The sequence below is a fragment of the Hypanus sabinus genome, chromosome 3 (genome assembly GCF_030144855.1).
Source record: "Hypanus sabinus isolate sHypSab1 chromosome 3, sHypSab1.hap1, whole genome shotgun sequence".
Classification (NCBI taxonomy): domain Eukaryota; kingdom Metazoa; phylum Chordata; class Chondrichthyes; order Myliobatiformes; family Dasyatidae; genus Hypanus; species Hypanus sabinus.
Genome location: NC_082708.1, coordinates 2,557,846 through 2,572,566, shown reverse-complemented (window position 1 = coordinate 2,572,566; position 14,721 = coordinate 2,557,846). Strand labels below are relative to the sequence as shown.

Genomic DNA, 14,721 nt, shown 5'->3' with positions numbered 1-14,721 from the left:
CCCTTAGTCCAATTAAACGCTTTCCTAATTTGTCTGTTCCTATCCCTCTCCAAAGATATGGTAAAGGAGATAGAATTGGGATCGCTTTCTCCAAAATGCTCTCCCACTGAGAGATCTGACACCTGACCAGGTTCATTCCCCAATATGAGATCAAGTACAGCCTCTCCTCTTATAGGCTTATCTACATATTGTGTCAGGAAACCTTCCTGAACACACCTAATAAACTCCACCCCATCTCTACCCCTCGCTCTAGGGAGATGCCAATCATTATTGAGGAAATTAAATTCTCCCACCACAACAACCCTGTTACTATTACACTTTTCCAGAATCTGTCTCCCTATCTGCTCCTCGATGTCCGTTACTATTGGGTGGTCTATAAAAAACACCCAGTAGAGTTATTGACCTCTCTCCATTTCTAACTACCATCTACAGAGACTCCGGAGACAATCCCGCCATGACTTCCTCCTTTTCTGCTGCCGTGACACTATCTCTGATCAGCAGTGCCACGCCCTCACCTCTTTTCCTTCCTTCCCTGTCCTTTCTGAAACATCTAAAGCCTGGTACTCAAAGTAACCAATCCTGTCCCTGAGCCATCCAAGTCTCTGCCACGTCATAGCTCCAAGTGCTGATCCACACTCTAAGCTCATCTGCTTTATTCATAATACTCCTCACATTAAAACAGACAAATTTCAAACCATCAGTCTGAGTATATCCCTTCTCTATCACCTGCCTACCCTCCCTCTCGCACTGTCTCCAAGCTTCCTCTATTTGTGAGCCAACCGCCTCTTCCCGTCTCTTTATATTCTTGTGGGCAGATTTACTAGAACTGTTGGGAGTGGTTTAAACTAATATGGCAGGGGAATGGGAAACGGTATGATAGAGCTGAGGATGAGGCAGCAGGTTTAAAAGCAAATGATGGCCGTAACAGGAATGTAAGGAAGGAAAAGCCAATGACTGGGTACAAAGAGTTAAATTGTACCAGGGAGGCAAAATTCAGAAGGGCAAAGAATGCAAGACTGTAAGTGCTGTATTTAAATGCGCATAGCGTTTGGAATAAGGTGGATGAACTCACGGCACAATTAGACATTGGTCGGTGTGACGCTGTGGGCATCACTGAATTGTGCTTGGCGAATCTTTGAATTTTTGATGCAACAAAAAAAATAGATGAGGGTAGGGCTGTGAATGTTGTCTATGTAAACTTTTGCAAGGACATTGATGAGGTTCCCACATGTTAAGTTGGTCAAGAAGGTTAGGTCCCATGAAATCCTGGAAGAGCAAGTGAGGCAGATTGAAAATTGGCTCAGAGGGGTGTTCCTCAGACTGAAGGCTGGTGACTAGCGGTAAGCCAGTGTTGGGATCTTGTTATTTGTAGTTTATATAAAAGAGTTGGATGCAAATGAACAAGGCTCAATCAGTTATCCTAGATCACCAGGAGGTCTTGATCAGTCAGGGCAGTGTGTCAAAGAATGGCAAATTGATTTCAATATGGATAAGCGAGAGGTGATGCAGTTTGGAGAGTCAAACCAACATATGACATGTACTATGAATGGTAGGCCACTCGGGAGTATTAAGTGCATCATAAGTAGACAGGGTGGTGAAGAAGGCATTTGGCAAATTGGCCTTCAGCAGTCAAGGAACTGGCACGATACTGCAGTTGTACAAGTCATTGCTGAGGCCACATTTGGGAGATGGGTACAGGTTTTGTTGTCCTGTTATTGGAAAAGTGTAGCTAAACTGGAAACAGTGCAGAGAAAATTTACAAGGACGAGAGGGCTTGGGTCATTGGGGGAAGTTGGCCAGGCGACAGCTTTATTTGTTGGAACGTTGGAGAATGAGGAGCGATCTTAAAATTATGAGAGGCAGAGATTCAGTGGATGGAAAGTCTTCTCCCCAGTGTCGGGAGTCAAAAACTAGGGGACGAGGTTGTAAGAGAGAGGAGAAAGATTTAGGAAGGAGCTGTTCAAACTACCTTCCTGAGCATGGGCAAGTTGGGCCAAAGGGCCTATATGAATCTGGTATCCCACAAAGACAAGTTCCTTGCAGACTGCTGGCCTTCTCGAGTGTAGGGTTACTGCCTTGGGGAAGGGCTTTTTGCTGTCCGTCACTCTGAAAGTCCATTTCCCGTAACAGGCTGTAATCAATCGACAAGATGTGTCAATCATTCACTGAGGGTCAGCAGGAAACAGAGGTAATGAGTGTTTATTGCATCTGTCTGGAACACACACCATTTGATCAGTATAATCATCACTGCACTCGATTTCATCAGATTATCACTCAAACATTCATAATTACGGTTCAAGGCTTCAATCTAGAAGTATTGGCACGAATTCAAGTTCATTAAAGTGAATTACGTTAGTGCAGGTAGAACAGAGTTATCACACACATTTAACGAAGGAACACATAGCAGCACAGGAACCACACAGGTCAGAGAGAGAGAATCTCGCTCCACACCGTCCCATCACACTCTCCCGGGGTCAGACACAGAGAGAATCTCTCTCTACACTGTTCCGTCCCACACTCCTGGGGACAGACACAGAGAGAATCTCTCTCTACACTGTTCCGTCCCACCCTCCCGGGGTCAGACACAGAGTGAATCGCCCTGCACACCGTCCAATCACACACTCAGAGTCAGACACAGAGGGAATCTCCCTCCACACCATCCCATCACACACTCACAAAGTGAAGCTCATTCCACACTGTCCCATCACACACTCCCAGGGTCAGACACAGACTGTGTACCACATGTACATGGAGTGCGTATGGCTGCAACCCCTTTTTGCGTATCTGGGTGGGCTGCTTCTCACCTTCTGGTTGCATTTTAGCCCCACCCTATTTATATATGGTCATACAGTAAGGAGGGGTCACGGAGGGATGAGAATGTCCTTGTTAACCTGTTCCTGGGGCTGGCGAAATCAGCCATCCGTGGGTCTTGGAAACGGGTGGCGGGAGGATCTGCCCGGGAAGACTGCCTGGCGAAATTTAGGGGGTACGTTCGTGTCTGGGTAAATATGGAGAAGGGACACACACAGTCCACGGCGACCTTAGAGGTGTTCTGGGACCGCTGGGCTCCGCGGGGTGTAAATGCCATCATTGATAGAGATGGAAACATTTTGGTTTAATGTGTATTCTCTATTTATAGTGAAGTAATTGTGTTAGTCACTGTTTTGTATATGTAACACTGAATTGGTAATAAAGATATTTTGTATGGAAAGAAAAAGAGGTCAGACACAGAGTGAACCTCCCTCCACACCGTCCCATCACACACTCCCAGGGTCAGACACAGAGTGAATCTCTCTCTACACTGTTCCGTCCCACCCTCCCGGGGTCAAACACAGAGTGAATCGCCCTCCACACCATCCCATCACACACTCCCGGGGTCAGACACAGAGTGAAGCTCCCTCCACACCGTCCCATCACACACTCCCGGGGTCAGACACAGAGTGAAGCTCCCTCCACACCGTTCCGGGGTCAGACACAGAGTGAAGCTCCCTCCACACCGTCCCATCACACACTCACAGAGTCAGACACAGAGTGAATCTCCCTCCACACCATCCCATCACATACTCACAGAGTGAAACTCCCTCCACACCATCCCATCACACACTCCTGGGGTCAGACACAGAGTGAATCGCCCTCCACACCGTCCCATCACACACTCCTGGGGTCAGACACAGAGTGAATCTCCCTCCACACTGTCCCATCACACACAGCTCCACTCTCGGAAGCTCTGCAGGTTCTGCACTGAAAGATGTCACTGTCAGGACAGTTCAGCTATTCTAATCTTCACACCCACACACAAGAGGAGTGAAAATCAGCAACTGTCTCGTGTAAAAAAGTTCCCTCTGGCCTGCAGAGCTCGGGACAGATCAGCAGACTGATCCTGATGAAGACGATGTGAGGAAATGAACACCTCCACCCTTTCCAACTGTCCCTGAGCCTGGGACCAATGCACGGACAATCACCGCACGGGAATCCCATGGAACTGGTCCCTTCAATGGAGGGAGGCTGAGGCAAGAGAGGTGAGCTGGGTGAAGAGGGAGATGAAGAGTGGGTAGCAGGAAGAGGCTGGTCTGGATATAGGGGGTAAGAAAGGGAGACGGGGGAAAGAGAGACTGGTCTGGTGCAGGGGGTAAGAAAGGGAGACGGGGTAAGAGAGACTGGTCTGGGTGCAGGGGGTAAGAGAGACTGGTCTGGGTGCAGGGGGTAAGAGAGACTGGTCTGGGTGCAGGGGGTAAGAGAGATGTCTGGTGCAGGGGGTAAGAGAGACGTCTGGTGCAGGGGGTAAGAGAGACGTCTGGTGCAGGGGATAAGAGAGACGTCTGGTGCAGGGGATAAGAGAGACGTCTGGTGCAGGGGGTAAGAGAGACGTCTGGTGCAGGGGGTAAGAGAGACGTCTGGTGCAGGGGGTAAGAGAGACGTCTGGTGCAGGGGGTAAGAGAGACGTCTGGTGCAGGGGGTAAGAGAGACGTCTGGTGCAGGGGGTAAGAGAGACGTCTGGTGCAGGGGGTAAGAGAGACGTCTGGTGCAGGGGGTAAGAGAGACGTCTGGTGCAGGGGGTAAGAGAGACTGGTCAGGGTGCAGGGGGTAAGAAAGGGAGATGGGGGTAAGAGAGACTGGTCTGGGTGCAGGAAGGGACAGAGGAGGCTAGTTGGGTGCAGGGGGATGTGGGTGTGGGTGGGGTGAATGGACTTCAGGATGCTTTGTCTCATCACCACACTGGTGTTTCAAAGACATTAGGTATCGGTTCATCCCCCATTTTGCACCATCACTACCCCCGGAACTGCAAGGCCTTGGAACCCAGTGCCTGGGTGCCTGCTGCCTCTCCCCTCACTCCTGCCCGCTATCGTACAAATGGTTGGAGGTTGACTGGTCCTGAGATTCACTGGTTAGTCTGACACGGTTCAGCACATTCTCCGAAGTTTCCAGGCCCTCTGAATCTGTCCATAATCCAGCTCCTCAAGCAGATCCCGGCAAAGTTCAGGGTCGTCTGAACGGCCGGTGCGGAGGGCACAAATGGTGGCCGTCTTGCAGGCGTCCTTGCACAGCTCTGCAGTGTGGCCTTTGTGATACAGGAACCAGTACAACTGGAAGAGACGCTCCTCCTTCTGGAAGCGAGTGATGAGGTGATTAAAGTCAGCAGGGAAGGCCCAGTCCATGCCGTAGGCTTCCCGCAGTCGATATAGGAGAGTCCAGCTGGGGCGCCCACTCGCATAGGCCTGGGTCAGATTCAGGATGTAAGTCTCATGATCCAGCACCGATCGCGAGCTCCCCAGGTAATTGCCATCAACCTGATAAATCCGATACCCTGCAACACAGCACAAGGACAGGACTGAGAACGACAGTCAAGGGCACAAGCTCACATTGCTAAGGGTCAACATGGCTCAATATAGTCCTGCTCACCCCATTGTAACAGGGATGTTATGCTTTGGAGTGGGCACGGAAGAGGTTTACCGGGATGTGCCCAGATTGGGGTGGGGGAGGGGGGCATGTGCTGTTGGAGGTTGTTTTCCCTGGAGCAGCAGAGGTTGGGGGGAGATCTGACAGATGTTTATAAGATCATGGCAGGTTTAGATAGGGTAGATGGACCGTATCTTCTTCCCGGAGTTGAATACAAGACCATCAGATATAGGAACAGAATTTGGCCTCCCAACTCCCTTTGTGCCTCAGTTTTTTGTATTTTCTCTCCATTTACAAAACAGTCAACCCTTTCATTTCCTCTACCAAAATGCTTGACCATACACTTCCCAACACCGTATTCCATCTGCAATTTCTTTTGCCCAGTGTCCTAATCTCTCTAGGTCCTTCTGTAGCCTCTCAACTTCCTCAAAACTACCTGCCCCTCCACTTATCTTTGTATCATCTGCAAACTTTGCAACAAAGGCATCAATTTCATTATCCAAATCACTGACATATAACATAAAAAGAACCAGTCCCAACATAGACCCCTGTGAAACTCCACTAGTCACTGGCAGCCATCCAGAAAAGGCTCCCTTTGTAAGGCAGGCATTTAATTGAAAGGGGCTAATTTTAAAAGAGATGTGAGGGGAAGTATTTTTTTTAAAAACACAGAGAGTGGTGGGTTCCTGAAATGTGCTGCCCAGCTGCTGGTAAAGGCAGATACATTAGGGGCTTTTAAAAACATTTAGATGGCGTCTAATGACAACTCCTTTGCTTGCATCTTCAGAAACAGCTCCATTTCTGTATTTAATATCTCTTTTTTCCCTTTTTAGGGTTCTTTTGAGGACCCTGATCTGGAGTTGCACACCGACTTCAGTTCTTTGTGGAAATGGGACCCCCTCTGGAGGCCACATGACCGCCTGCTTTTCGATCTGCCAAGGAAGCGGCCTGGACGACGAGCGAGCCTTCACGGTGCCAGGAGGTGGGCGGATTCAGGGCCGCTGCCGCCTGACACGTCGTGGGAGACGGAAGATTGTAAGCAGCGAGCGGGCTGCTGGTCGTGTGCCCTCAGGCCCGAGTTCTTCGGGCACAGAGCTCAGAAGCAATTTTTAACACCATAAGTCAGCGAGTTTCTTTGTTGTGTCTCCCCTGTCGCTGTGAATCAGGGACACCTCTTTTCCCTTATAAGGAAGAGAGACAGAGCCTGTGGTATGTTGAACACCGGGTGAACGAGTAGTTTCTGGGGAACTGCAAGTCTGTGTCTTTACTGATGCTTGCTGCACGCCTGAGTGCTTGGTGGGGGCGCCGATGCTTTTTGTCGGGGTGGGGGGGGGTTGTTGCTTTGCTGCTTATGCATGGGTGGGGGACCTGGGGGGGCTTTGGGGTTCTAACATTTAACCGTTACTCATTCTTTGGGGAACTCCTTTGTTTTTGTGGATGTTTGCGAAGAAGAAGAATTTCAGGATGTATATTGTATACATTCCTCTGACATTAAATGTACCTTTGAAACCTATTGATAAGCACACAACTGTGAGGAAAATGGAAGGACATGGACGTTGTGTAGGCAGAGATCAGTTCAATTGGCCATTTGATTACTAATTCAATTGGTTCAGTAACAGTATGTGCTGAAAGGCCAGTTCCTGTCTGTACTAGAAACATAGAAAACCTACAGCACAATACAGGCCCTTCGGCCCACAAAGCTGTGCCGAACATGTCCTTACTTTAGAAATTACTAGGTTTACCCACAGCTCTCTATTTTTCTAAGCTCCATGTACCTATCCAAAAGTCTCTTAAAAGACCCTATTGTATCTGCCACCACCGTTGCCGTCAGTCCATTCCACGCACTCACCACTCTCTGCGTAAAAAACTTACCCCTGACATCTCCTCTGTACCTACTTCCAAGCACCTTAAACCTGCGCTCGCTCGTGTTAGCCATAAAACTGTGCCCTCTCATGTACTGTTCCATGTTCTTAGAAAACTCAAAACTCAAACCCTCAGCTGAGCTGGACACATCTGTTCTCCCACACCCTCATCCCGACCCGTTACAGGGTGAACCCATTTGCCTTGAGAGCGTATCTGGCTGGCGAGTGCCTGCATTGTACACTACCAGTAACACTGACTCACGTCCAAGACAAATACAGACCCCCATCTTGGAGTACTTGGAGTATTGTGTTCACTTCTCGTCATCTACTATAGGAGGGATGTGCAAGGCTTAAGAGAGGGTGCGGAGGAAATTTACCAGCAGGCTGCCCGGATTAGAGAGAGTGTCTCATGAAGATCAGTTGAGGAAGCGACAGCTTTTCTTTTTTGAGCAAAAGACAGTGAGAGGTGACTTGAAGATGACAAGAGACACAGATGGAGTGGACAGCCGGAGACTTTTCCAGGGTGGAAATGGCTCAAACAAGAGGCATAATTGTAAGGTCCACTTTTTAAGAAGGGAGGGAGACAGAAGACCACAAGATAGGAGCAGAATTAGGCCATTCGGCCCATCTAGTCTGCTCCGCCATTCCATCGTGGCTGATCCCGGATCCCACTCAACTCCATACACCTGCCCTATCACCCTATCATCTGATGCCTGACCAAACAGGAAACTATCAATTTTCACTTTAAATAAACCCACAGACTTGGCTTCCACAGCTGTGGCAGAGCATTCCATACATTCACTACTCTCTGGTTAAAAAAATTCCTCCTTCCCCTCAATTTTGAGGCTATGCCCTCTAGTTCTGGATACCCCCACCATAGGCAACATCCTATCCATATCCACCCTATCTAGTCTTTTCAACATTCAGCAGGTTTCAATAAGTTCCCCATTCCAGTGAGTACAGGCCCAAAGTTGTCAAGTAATCTTGTGTTATCCCCTTCATTGCTGGAATCATCCTTGTGAACCTCCTCTGGACTCTCTCCAATGACAACACATCCTTTCTGAGATACAAAACTGTTAGCAATACTCCAAGTGTGGCCTGACTAGTGTCTTATAAAGGCTCAACATTATCTCCTTGCTTTTATATTCTATTTCCCTTGAAATAAATGCCAACATTGCATTTGCCTTCTTTACCACAGACTCAACCTGTGAATTAATCTTCTGGGAGTCTTGCATGAGGACTCCCAATCCCTCTGTACCTCTGATGTTTGAATTTTCTCCCCATTTAGATAATAGTCCACACTAATGTTCCTTTTACCAAAATGCATTATCATACAAGATATCCTGAAGTGGGAGGGTGAGGAGCCAGAGGTCGTGGTACATGTAGGTACTAATGACATAGGTAGGAAAGGGGAAGAGGTTCTGAAACGAGAGTATAGGGAGTTAGGAAGGCAGTTAAGAAGAAGGACCGCAAAGGTAGTAATCTCGGGATTACCGTCTGTGCCACGCGACAGTGAGAGTAGGAATAGAATTAGGTGGAGGATGAATGCGTGGCTGTGGGATTGGAGCACGGGGCAGGGATTCAAGTTTCTGGATCATTGGGACCTCTTCTGGGGCAGGCGTGACCTGTTACACTTGAATCCTGGGGGGACCAATATCCTAGCGGGGTTTGCTAGGGCTACAGGGCAGACTTTAAACTAGTAAGATGGGGGGGGGGGGGGGCGGGAATCAATTTGAGGAAACTATGGGAGAGGAGGTTAGTTCACCAGTAGAGCAAGCAAATAGATAGTGTGTGAGGGAGGAAAGGCAGGTGATGGAGAAGGGATGCGCTCAGCCTGAAGATGTAGGGGAGAAGAAAGAAAAGGATAATAAATTTGAATGCATTGTTAGGGATGAAAAGAGAGGAGGGGGTGGAGAGTATCTTAAATGTATCTATTTTAATGCTAGGAGCATTGTAAGAAAGGTGGATGAGCTTAAAGCGTGGATTGATACCTGGAATTATGATGTTGTAGCTATTAGTGAAACATGGTTGCAGGAAGGGTGTGATTGGCAACTAAATATTCCTGGATTTAGTTGCTTCAGGTGTGATAGAGTAGGAGGGGCCAGAGGAGGAGGTGTTGCATTGCTTGTCCGAGAAAATCTTATGGCGGTGCTTTGGAAGGATAGGTTAGAGAGCTCCTCTAGGGAGGCTACTTGGGTGGAATTGAGGAATGGGAAAGGTGTAGTAACACTGATAGGAGTGTATTATAGGCCACCTAATGGGGAGCGTGAGTTGGAAGAGCAAATGTGTAAGGAGATAGCAGATATTTGTAGTAAACACAAGGTGGTGATTGTGGGAGATTTTAATTTTCCACACGTAGACTGGGAAGCTCATTCTGTAAAAGGGCTGGATGGTTTAGAGTTTGTGAAATGTGTGCAGGATAGTTTTTTGCAACAATACATAGAAGTACCGACTAGAGATGGGGCAGTGTTGGATCTCCTGTTAGGGAGTGCGATAGGTCAGCTGACAGATGTATGTTTTGGGGAGCACTTCGGGTCCAGTGATCACAATAGGATTAGCTTCAATATCGTTATGGAGAAGGACAGGACAGGACCTAGAGTTGAGATTTTTGATTGGAGAAAGGCTAACTTTGAGGAGATGCGAAAGGATTTAGAGAGAGTGGATTGGGTCAAGTTGTTTTATGGGAAGGATGTAATAGAGAAATGGAGGTCATTTAAGGGTGAAATTATGAGGGTACAGAATCTTTATGTTCCTGTTAGGTTGAAAGGAAAGGTTAAAGGTTTGAAAGCACCATGGTTTTCAAGGGATATTAGAAATTTGGTTCGGAAAAAGAGGATGTCTACAATAGATATAGGCAGCATGGAGTAAGGGAATTGCTCGAGGAATATAAAGAATGTAAAAGGAATCTTAAGAAAGAGATTAGAAAAGCTAAAAGAAGATACGAGGTTGGTTTGGCAAATAAGGTGAAAGTAAATCCGAAAGGTTTCTACAGTTATATTAAAAGCAAGAGGATAGTGAGGGATAAAATTGGCCCCTTAGAGAATCAGAGTGGTCAGCTATGTGTGGAGCCGAAGGAGATGGGAGAGATTTTGAATGATTTCTTCTCTTCGGTATTCACTAAGGAGAAGGATATTGAATTGTCTAAGGTGTGGGAAACAAGTAAGGAAGTTATGGAACCTATGACAATTAAAGAGGTGGAAGTACTGGCGCTTTTAAGAAATTTAAAAGTGGATAAATCTCCGGGTCCTGACAGGATATTCCCCAGGACCTTGAGGGAAGTTTGTGTAGAAATAGCAGGAGCTCTGACGGAGATCTTTAAGATGTCATTAGAAACGGGGATTGTGCCGGAGGGTTGGCTTATTGCTCATGTGGTTCCATTGTTTAAAAAGGGTTCTAGAAGTAAGCCTAGCAATTATAGACCTGTCAGTTTGACATCAGTGGTGGGTAAATTAATGGAAAGTATTCTTAGAGATAGTATTAATAATTATCTGGATAGACAGGATCTGATTAGGAGCAGCCAGCATGGATTTGTGCGTGGAAGGTCATGTTTGACAAACCTTATTGAATTTTTTTAAGAAGTTACGAGGAATGTTGATGAGTGTAAGGCAGTGGATGTAGTCTATATGGACTTCAGCAAAGCCTTTGACAAAGTTCCACATGGAAGGTTAGTTAAGAAGGTTCAGTTGTTAGGTATTAATGCTGGAGTAATAAAATGGATTCAACAGTGGCTAGATGGGAGATGCCAGAGAGTAGTGGTGGATAACTGTTTGTCAGGTTGGAGGCCGGTGACTAGCGGGGTGCCTCAGGGATCTGCTTTGGGCCCAATGTTGTTTGTAATATACATAAATGATCTGGATGATGGGGTGGTAAATTGGATTAGTAAGTATGCCGATGATACTAAGGTAGGAGGTGTTGTGGATATTGAGGTGGGTTTTCAAAGCTTGCAGGGAGATTTATGCCGGTTAGAAGAATGGGCTGAACGTTGGCAGATGGAGTTTAATGCTGAGAAGTGTGAGGTTCTACATTTTGGCAGGAATAATCCAAATAGAACATACAGGGTAAATGGTAGGGCATTGAGGAATGCAGAGGAACAGAGAGATCTAGGAATAACAGTGCAGAGTTCCCTGAAGGTGGAGTCTCATGTAGATAGGGTGGTGAAGAAGGCTTTTGGAATGCTGGCCTTTATAAATCAAAGCATTAAGTACAGAAGTTAGGATGTAATGTTAAAATTGTACAAGGCATTGGTAAGGCCAAATTTGCAATATTGTGTACAGTTCTGGTCACCGAATTATAGGAAAGATATCAATAAACTAGAGAGAGTGCAGAGACGATTTACTAGGATGTTACCTGGGTTTCAGCACTTAAGTTACAGAGAAAGGTTGAACAAGTTAGGTCTCTATTCATTGGAGCGTAGAAGGTTGAGGGGGGATTTGATCGAGGTATTTAAAATTTTGAGAGGGATAGATAGAGTTGACGTGAATAGGCTGTTTCCATTGAGAGTATGGGAGATTCAAACGAGGGGACATGATTTGAGAGTTAGGGGGCAGAAGTTTAAGGGAAACACGAGGGAGTATTTCTTTACTCAGAGAGTGATAGCTGTGTGGAATGAGCTTCCTGTAGAAGTAGTAGAGGCCAGTTCAGTTGTGTCATTTAAGGTAAAATTGGATAGGTATATGGACAGGAAAGGAGTGGAGGGTTATGGGCTGAGTGCGGGTAGGTGGGACTAGGTGAGATTAAGAGTTCGGCACGGACTAGGAGGGCCGAGATGGCCTGTTTCTGTGCTGTGATTGTTATATGGTTATACATTTCACAATCTGCCACTTTTTTGCCCGTTCTTGCAATTTGTCTAAGTCCTTCTGCAATCACATTACTTTCTCAGCAATACCTACCCCTCCACCTATCTTTGTATCATCTGCAAACTTTTGACACAAAGCCATCAATTCCATTATCTAAATAACTGACAAACAATATGAACAGCAGTGGTCCCAACACGGACCCCTGAAGAAATAGTCACTGGCAGCCAACCAGAAAAGCCCCCTTTTATTCCCACTGGCTGCCTCCTGCCTGTCAGCCATTCCGCTATCCATGCCAGTATCTCTCCTGGAATTCCATGGGAATTTATCTTGTTAAGCAGCCTCATATGTGGCACCTTATCAAAAGCCTTCTGAAAATCCAACTAAATGACATCCACTGCCTCTCCTTTGTCCACCCTGCTTGTTACTTCCTTGAAGAATTATAACAGATTTGTCAGGCAAGATTTTTCTCTACAGAAACCATGATGACTTTGACTTACCATTAGACTCCAACTATCCTGAAACCTCATCCTTAATAATGGACTCCAACCACTGAGGTTAGGTTAACTGGCCTATAATTCCCTTTCTTCTTATTGGAACATAGAACACTTTAGTGCCATCCAGGCCCTTTTGGCCTACAATGTTATCTTAGACCACGATACAGCAGCAGAATTAGGCCATTTGGCCCAGGAAAGCAAATGCAATGTTAGCATCCATTTCAAGAGGATTAGAATATAAAAGCAAGGATGTAATGTTGAGACTTTATAAAGCACTGGTGAAGTCTCACTTGGAGTATTATGAGCAGGTTTGGGTCCCTTATCTCAGAAAAGATGTGCTGAAACTGGAGAGGGTTCAAAGGAGGTTCACAAAAATGATTCCAGGATTGAACGGCTTGTCATATGAAGAGTGTCTGATGGTTCTGGGCTTGTATTCACTAGAATTCAGAAGAATGAAGAACCATACAGGGCTGAAGTGGGTCCGTGGGTAGGGGGTCATTTCTACCCATGCAGCCACTTCACCAAGATGATCCTGGCAATGAAAGGGTTGCCCTACAAGGGAAAGTTAACCAGGTTGGAAACCTACCCACTGGGGAGGAATGAGGCATAATTCTATAACAATACAAAATCATTCGCGAGTAAGACGAATTAAATGCTTAAAACCTTACACACCAATTGTGGACCAGGAGGGCCCCGGGACCCAGAGACAGGGGGGAGGGGGTTGCAGCCCCTCTGGTTACCTACCAGGGTTGAGGTTGATGTAGGTGGTGACACTTGGGGCGATGAACGCTACAGAAAGCGGACGGCTCAATGTCTCCTCATCGTAAAACACCTCAAACTCATCAACGTGGGTGTGGCCGAAAAACTGGGCGGCAATGGTCCCCTCGTACCTGTGTGGTGGGATGGGGGGGGGGGGGGAGAGAGAAGGGTGAATTGGCAGGAATCACAGTGGCAGAGGGGTCAATGACAGGCTGATCACACTCCTTACCACACTCACCTGTTAACAATGCGATAGTAATTCCAACTCCAGACCTTCATGCAGAGGCCGGGGGGGATGTGGCCGATGATGTGGACCTGAGGGAGAGACACACAGCACAGCATGGATACAAGAGGGAGGGGCAGCACTCTCCCTCACCAACACTCCCCTGGCACAGCACACCCGACATCTCACCCCAGGTGCCCAGCCAGTCTATACCCACCACAGTGCCCACCCAGCTGTTTCATGCATGGAGCCCACATCCTATGCTGCACATTACTTGTATTTGGAATTATATTTAATTAGCTTATTTGTGGTAATATGTGAGATTTATGTTTTGTGGGTGCACTGTGGTCCGGAGGAACGTTGTTTCATTTGGTTGTACTATATATATATATATATAGATATATATATATATATATACAGTCAGGTGATGACAAATTTGAACTGTGTGTATGGAAGCTGTACCCACCGGTGACCACGGAGGGGATGTGGAATGATCATCGGCAAAAGGACCAACAATGGAATGCAAATTTCTTTCATAGGTACAGCAGAGTGAGAGAGCAAACGGCCAATGGAGAAGCGGAGTACAGCAGGTTCACAGAGGAGTTAGCATCTGAAGTGGTTTGCTGGGCCCTAGGGAGAGAGTTCTTCCTAGGGGTTAGCACAGACTGAATGGGTGAATGGTAGTAACTGTTACCATAGAACTATAGAACACTACAGCACAGTACAGGCCCTTCAGCCCTCCATGTTCTGCTGACCCAAATAATCCTTTAAAAAAAAGTACTAAACCCACACTACCCCATAACCCTCCATTGTCCTTTCGTCCATATGCCTGTCCAAGAGGCTCTTAAATACCCCTAATATTTTAGCCTCCACCACTATCCCTGGCAAGTCATTCCAGGCACTCACAACCCTGTGTAAAAAAACTTACCCCTGATGTCTCCCCTAAACTTAACCCTTAATTTTGTACATATATAACCCTCTGGTGTTTGCTATTTGTGCCCTGGGAAACAGGTACTGACTATCCACCCTATCTATGCCTCTCATAATCTTGTAGACCTCTATCAAGTCCCCTCTCATTCTTCTACGCTCCAAAGAGAAAAATCCCAGCTCTGCTAACCTTGCTTCATATGACTTGTTCTCCAAACCAGGCAACATCCTGGTAAATCTCCTCTGCACCCTTTCCATAGCTT

The 14,721-nt window shown here is 46.8% G+C and overlaps 1 protein-coding gene across 2 annotated transcripts in view; it reads right to left on the bottom strand.

Moving 5' to 3' along the window:
- Positions 1-14,721, bottom strand: part of smpd1 (sphingomyelin phosphodiesterase 1) — a 72,534-nt gene that overhangs the window by 32,032 nt on the left and 25,781 nt on the right. Inside the window, exons 4-6 of one of the 2 annotated variants that reach the window (XM_059963533.1) lie at positions 13,547-13,623; positions 13,294-13,439; positions 2,190-5,305 (exon numbers count right to left, since the gene is read on the bottom strand). In XM_059963533.1, the coding sequence (XP_059819516.1) occupies positions 4,902-5,305; positions 13,294-13,439; positions 13,547-13,623 (627 nt within the window). In that variant the 3' untranslated portion in view covers positions 2,190-4,901. Of the gene's footprint in view, positions 1-2,189; positions 5,306-13,293; positions 13,440-13,546; positions 13,624-14,721 lie in introns of those variants that run through there. The other variant, XM_059963534.1, reaches the window with a different exon arrangement.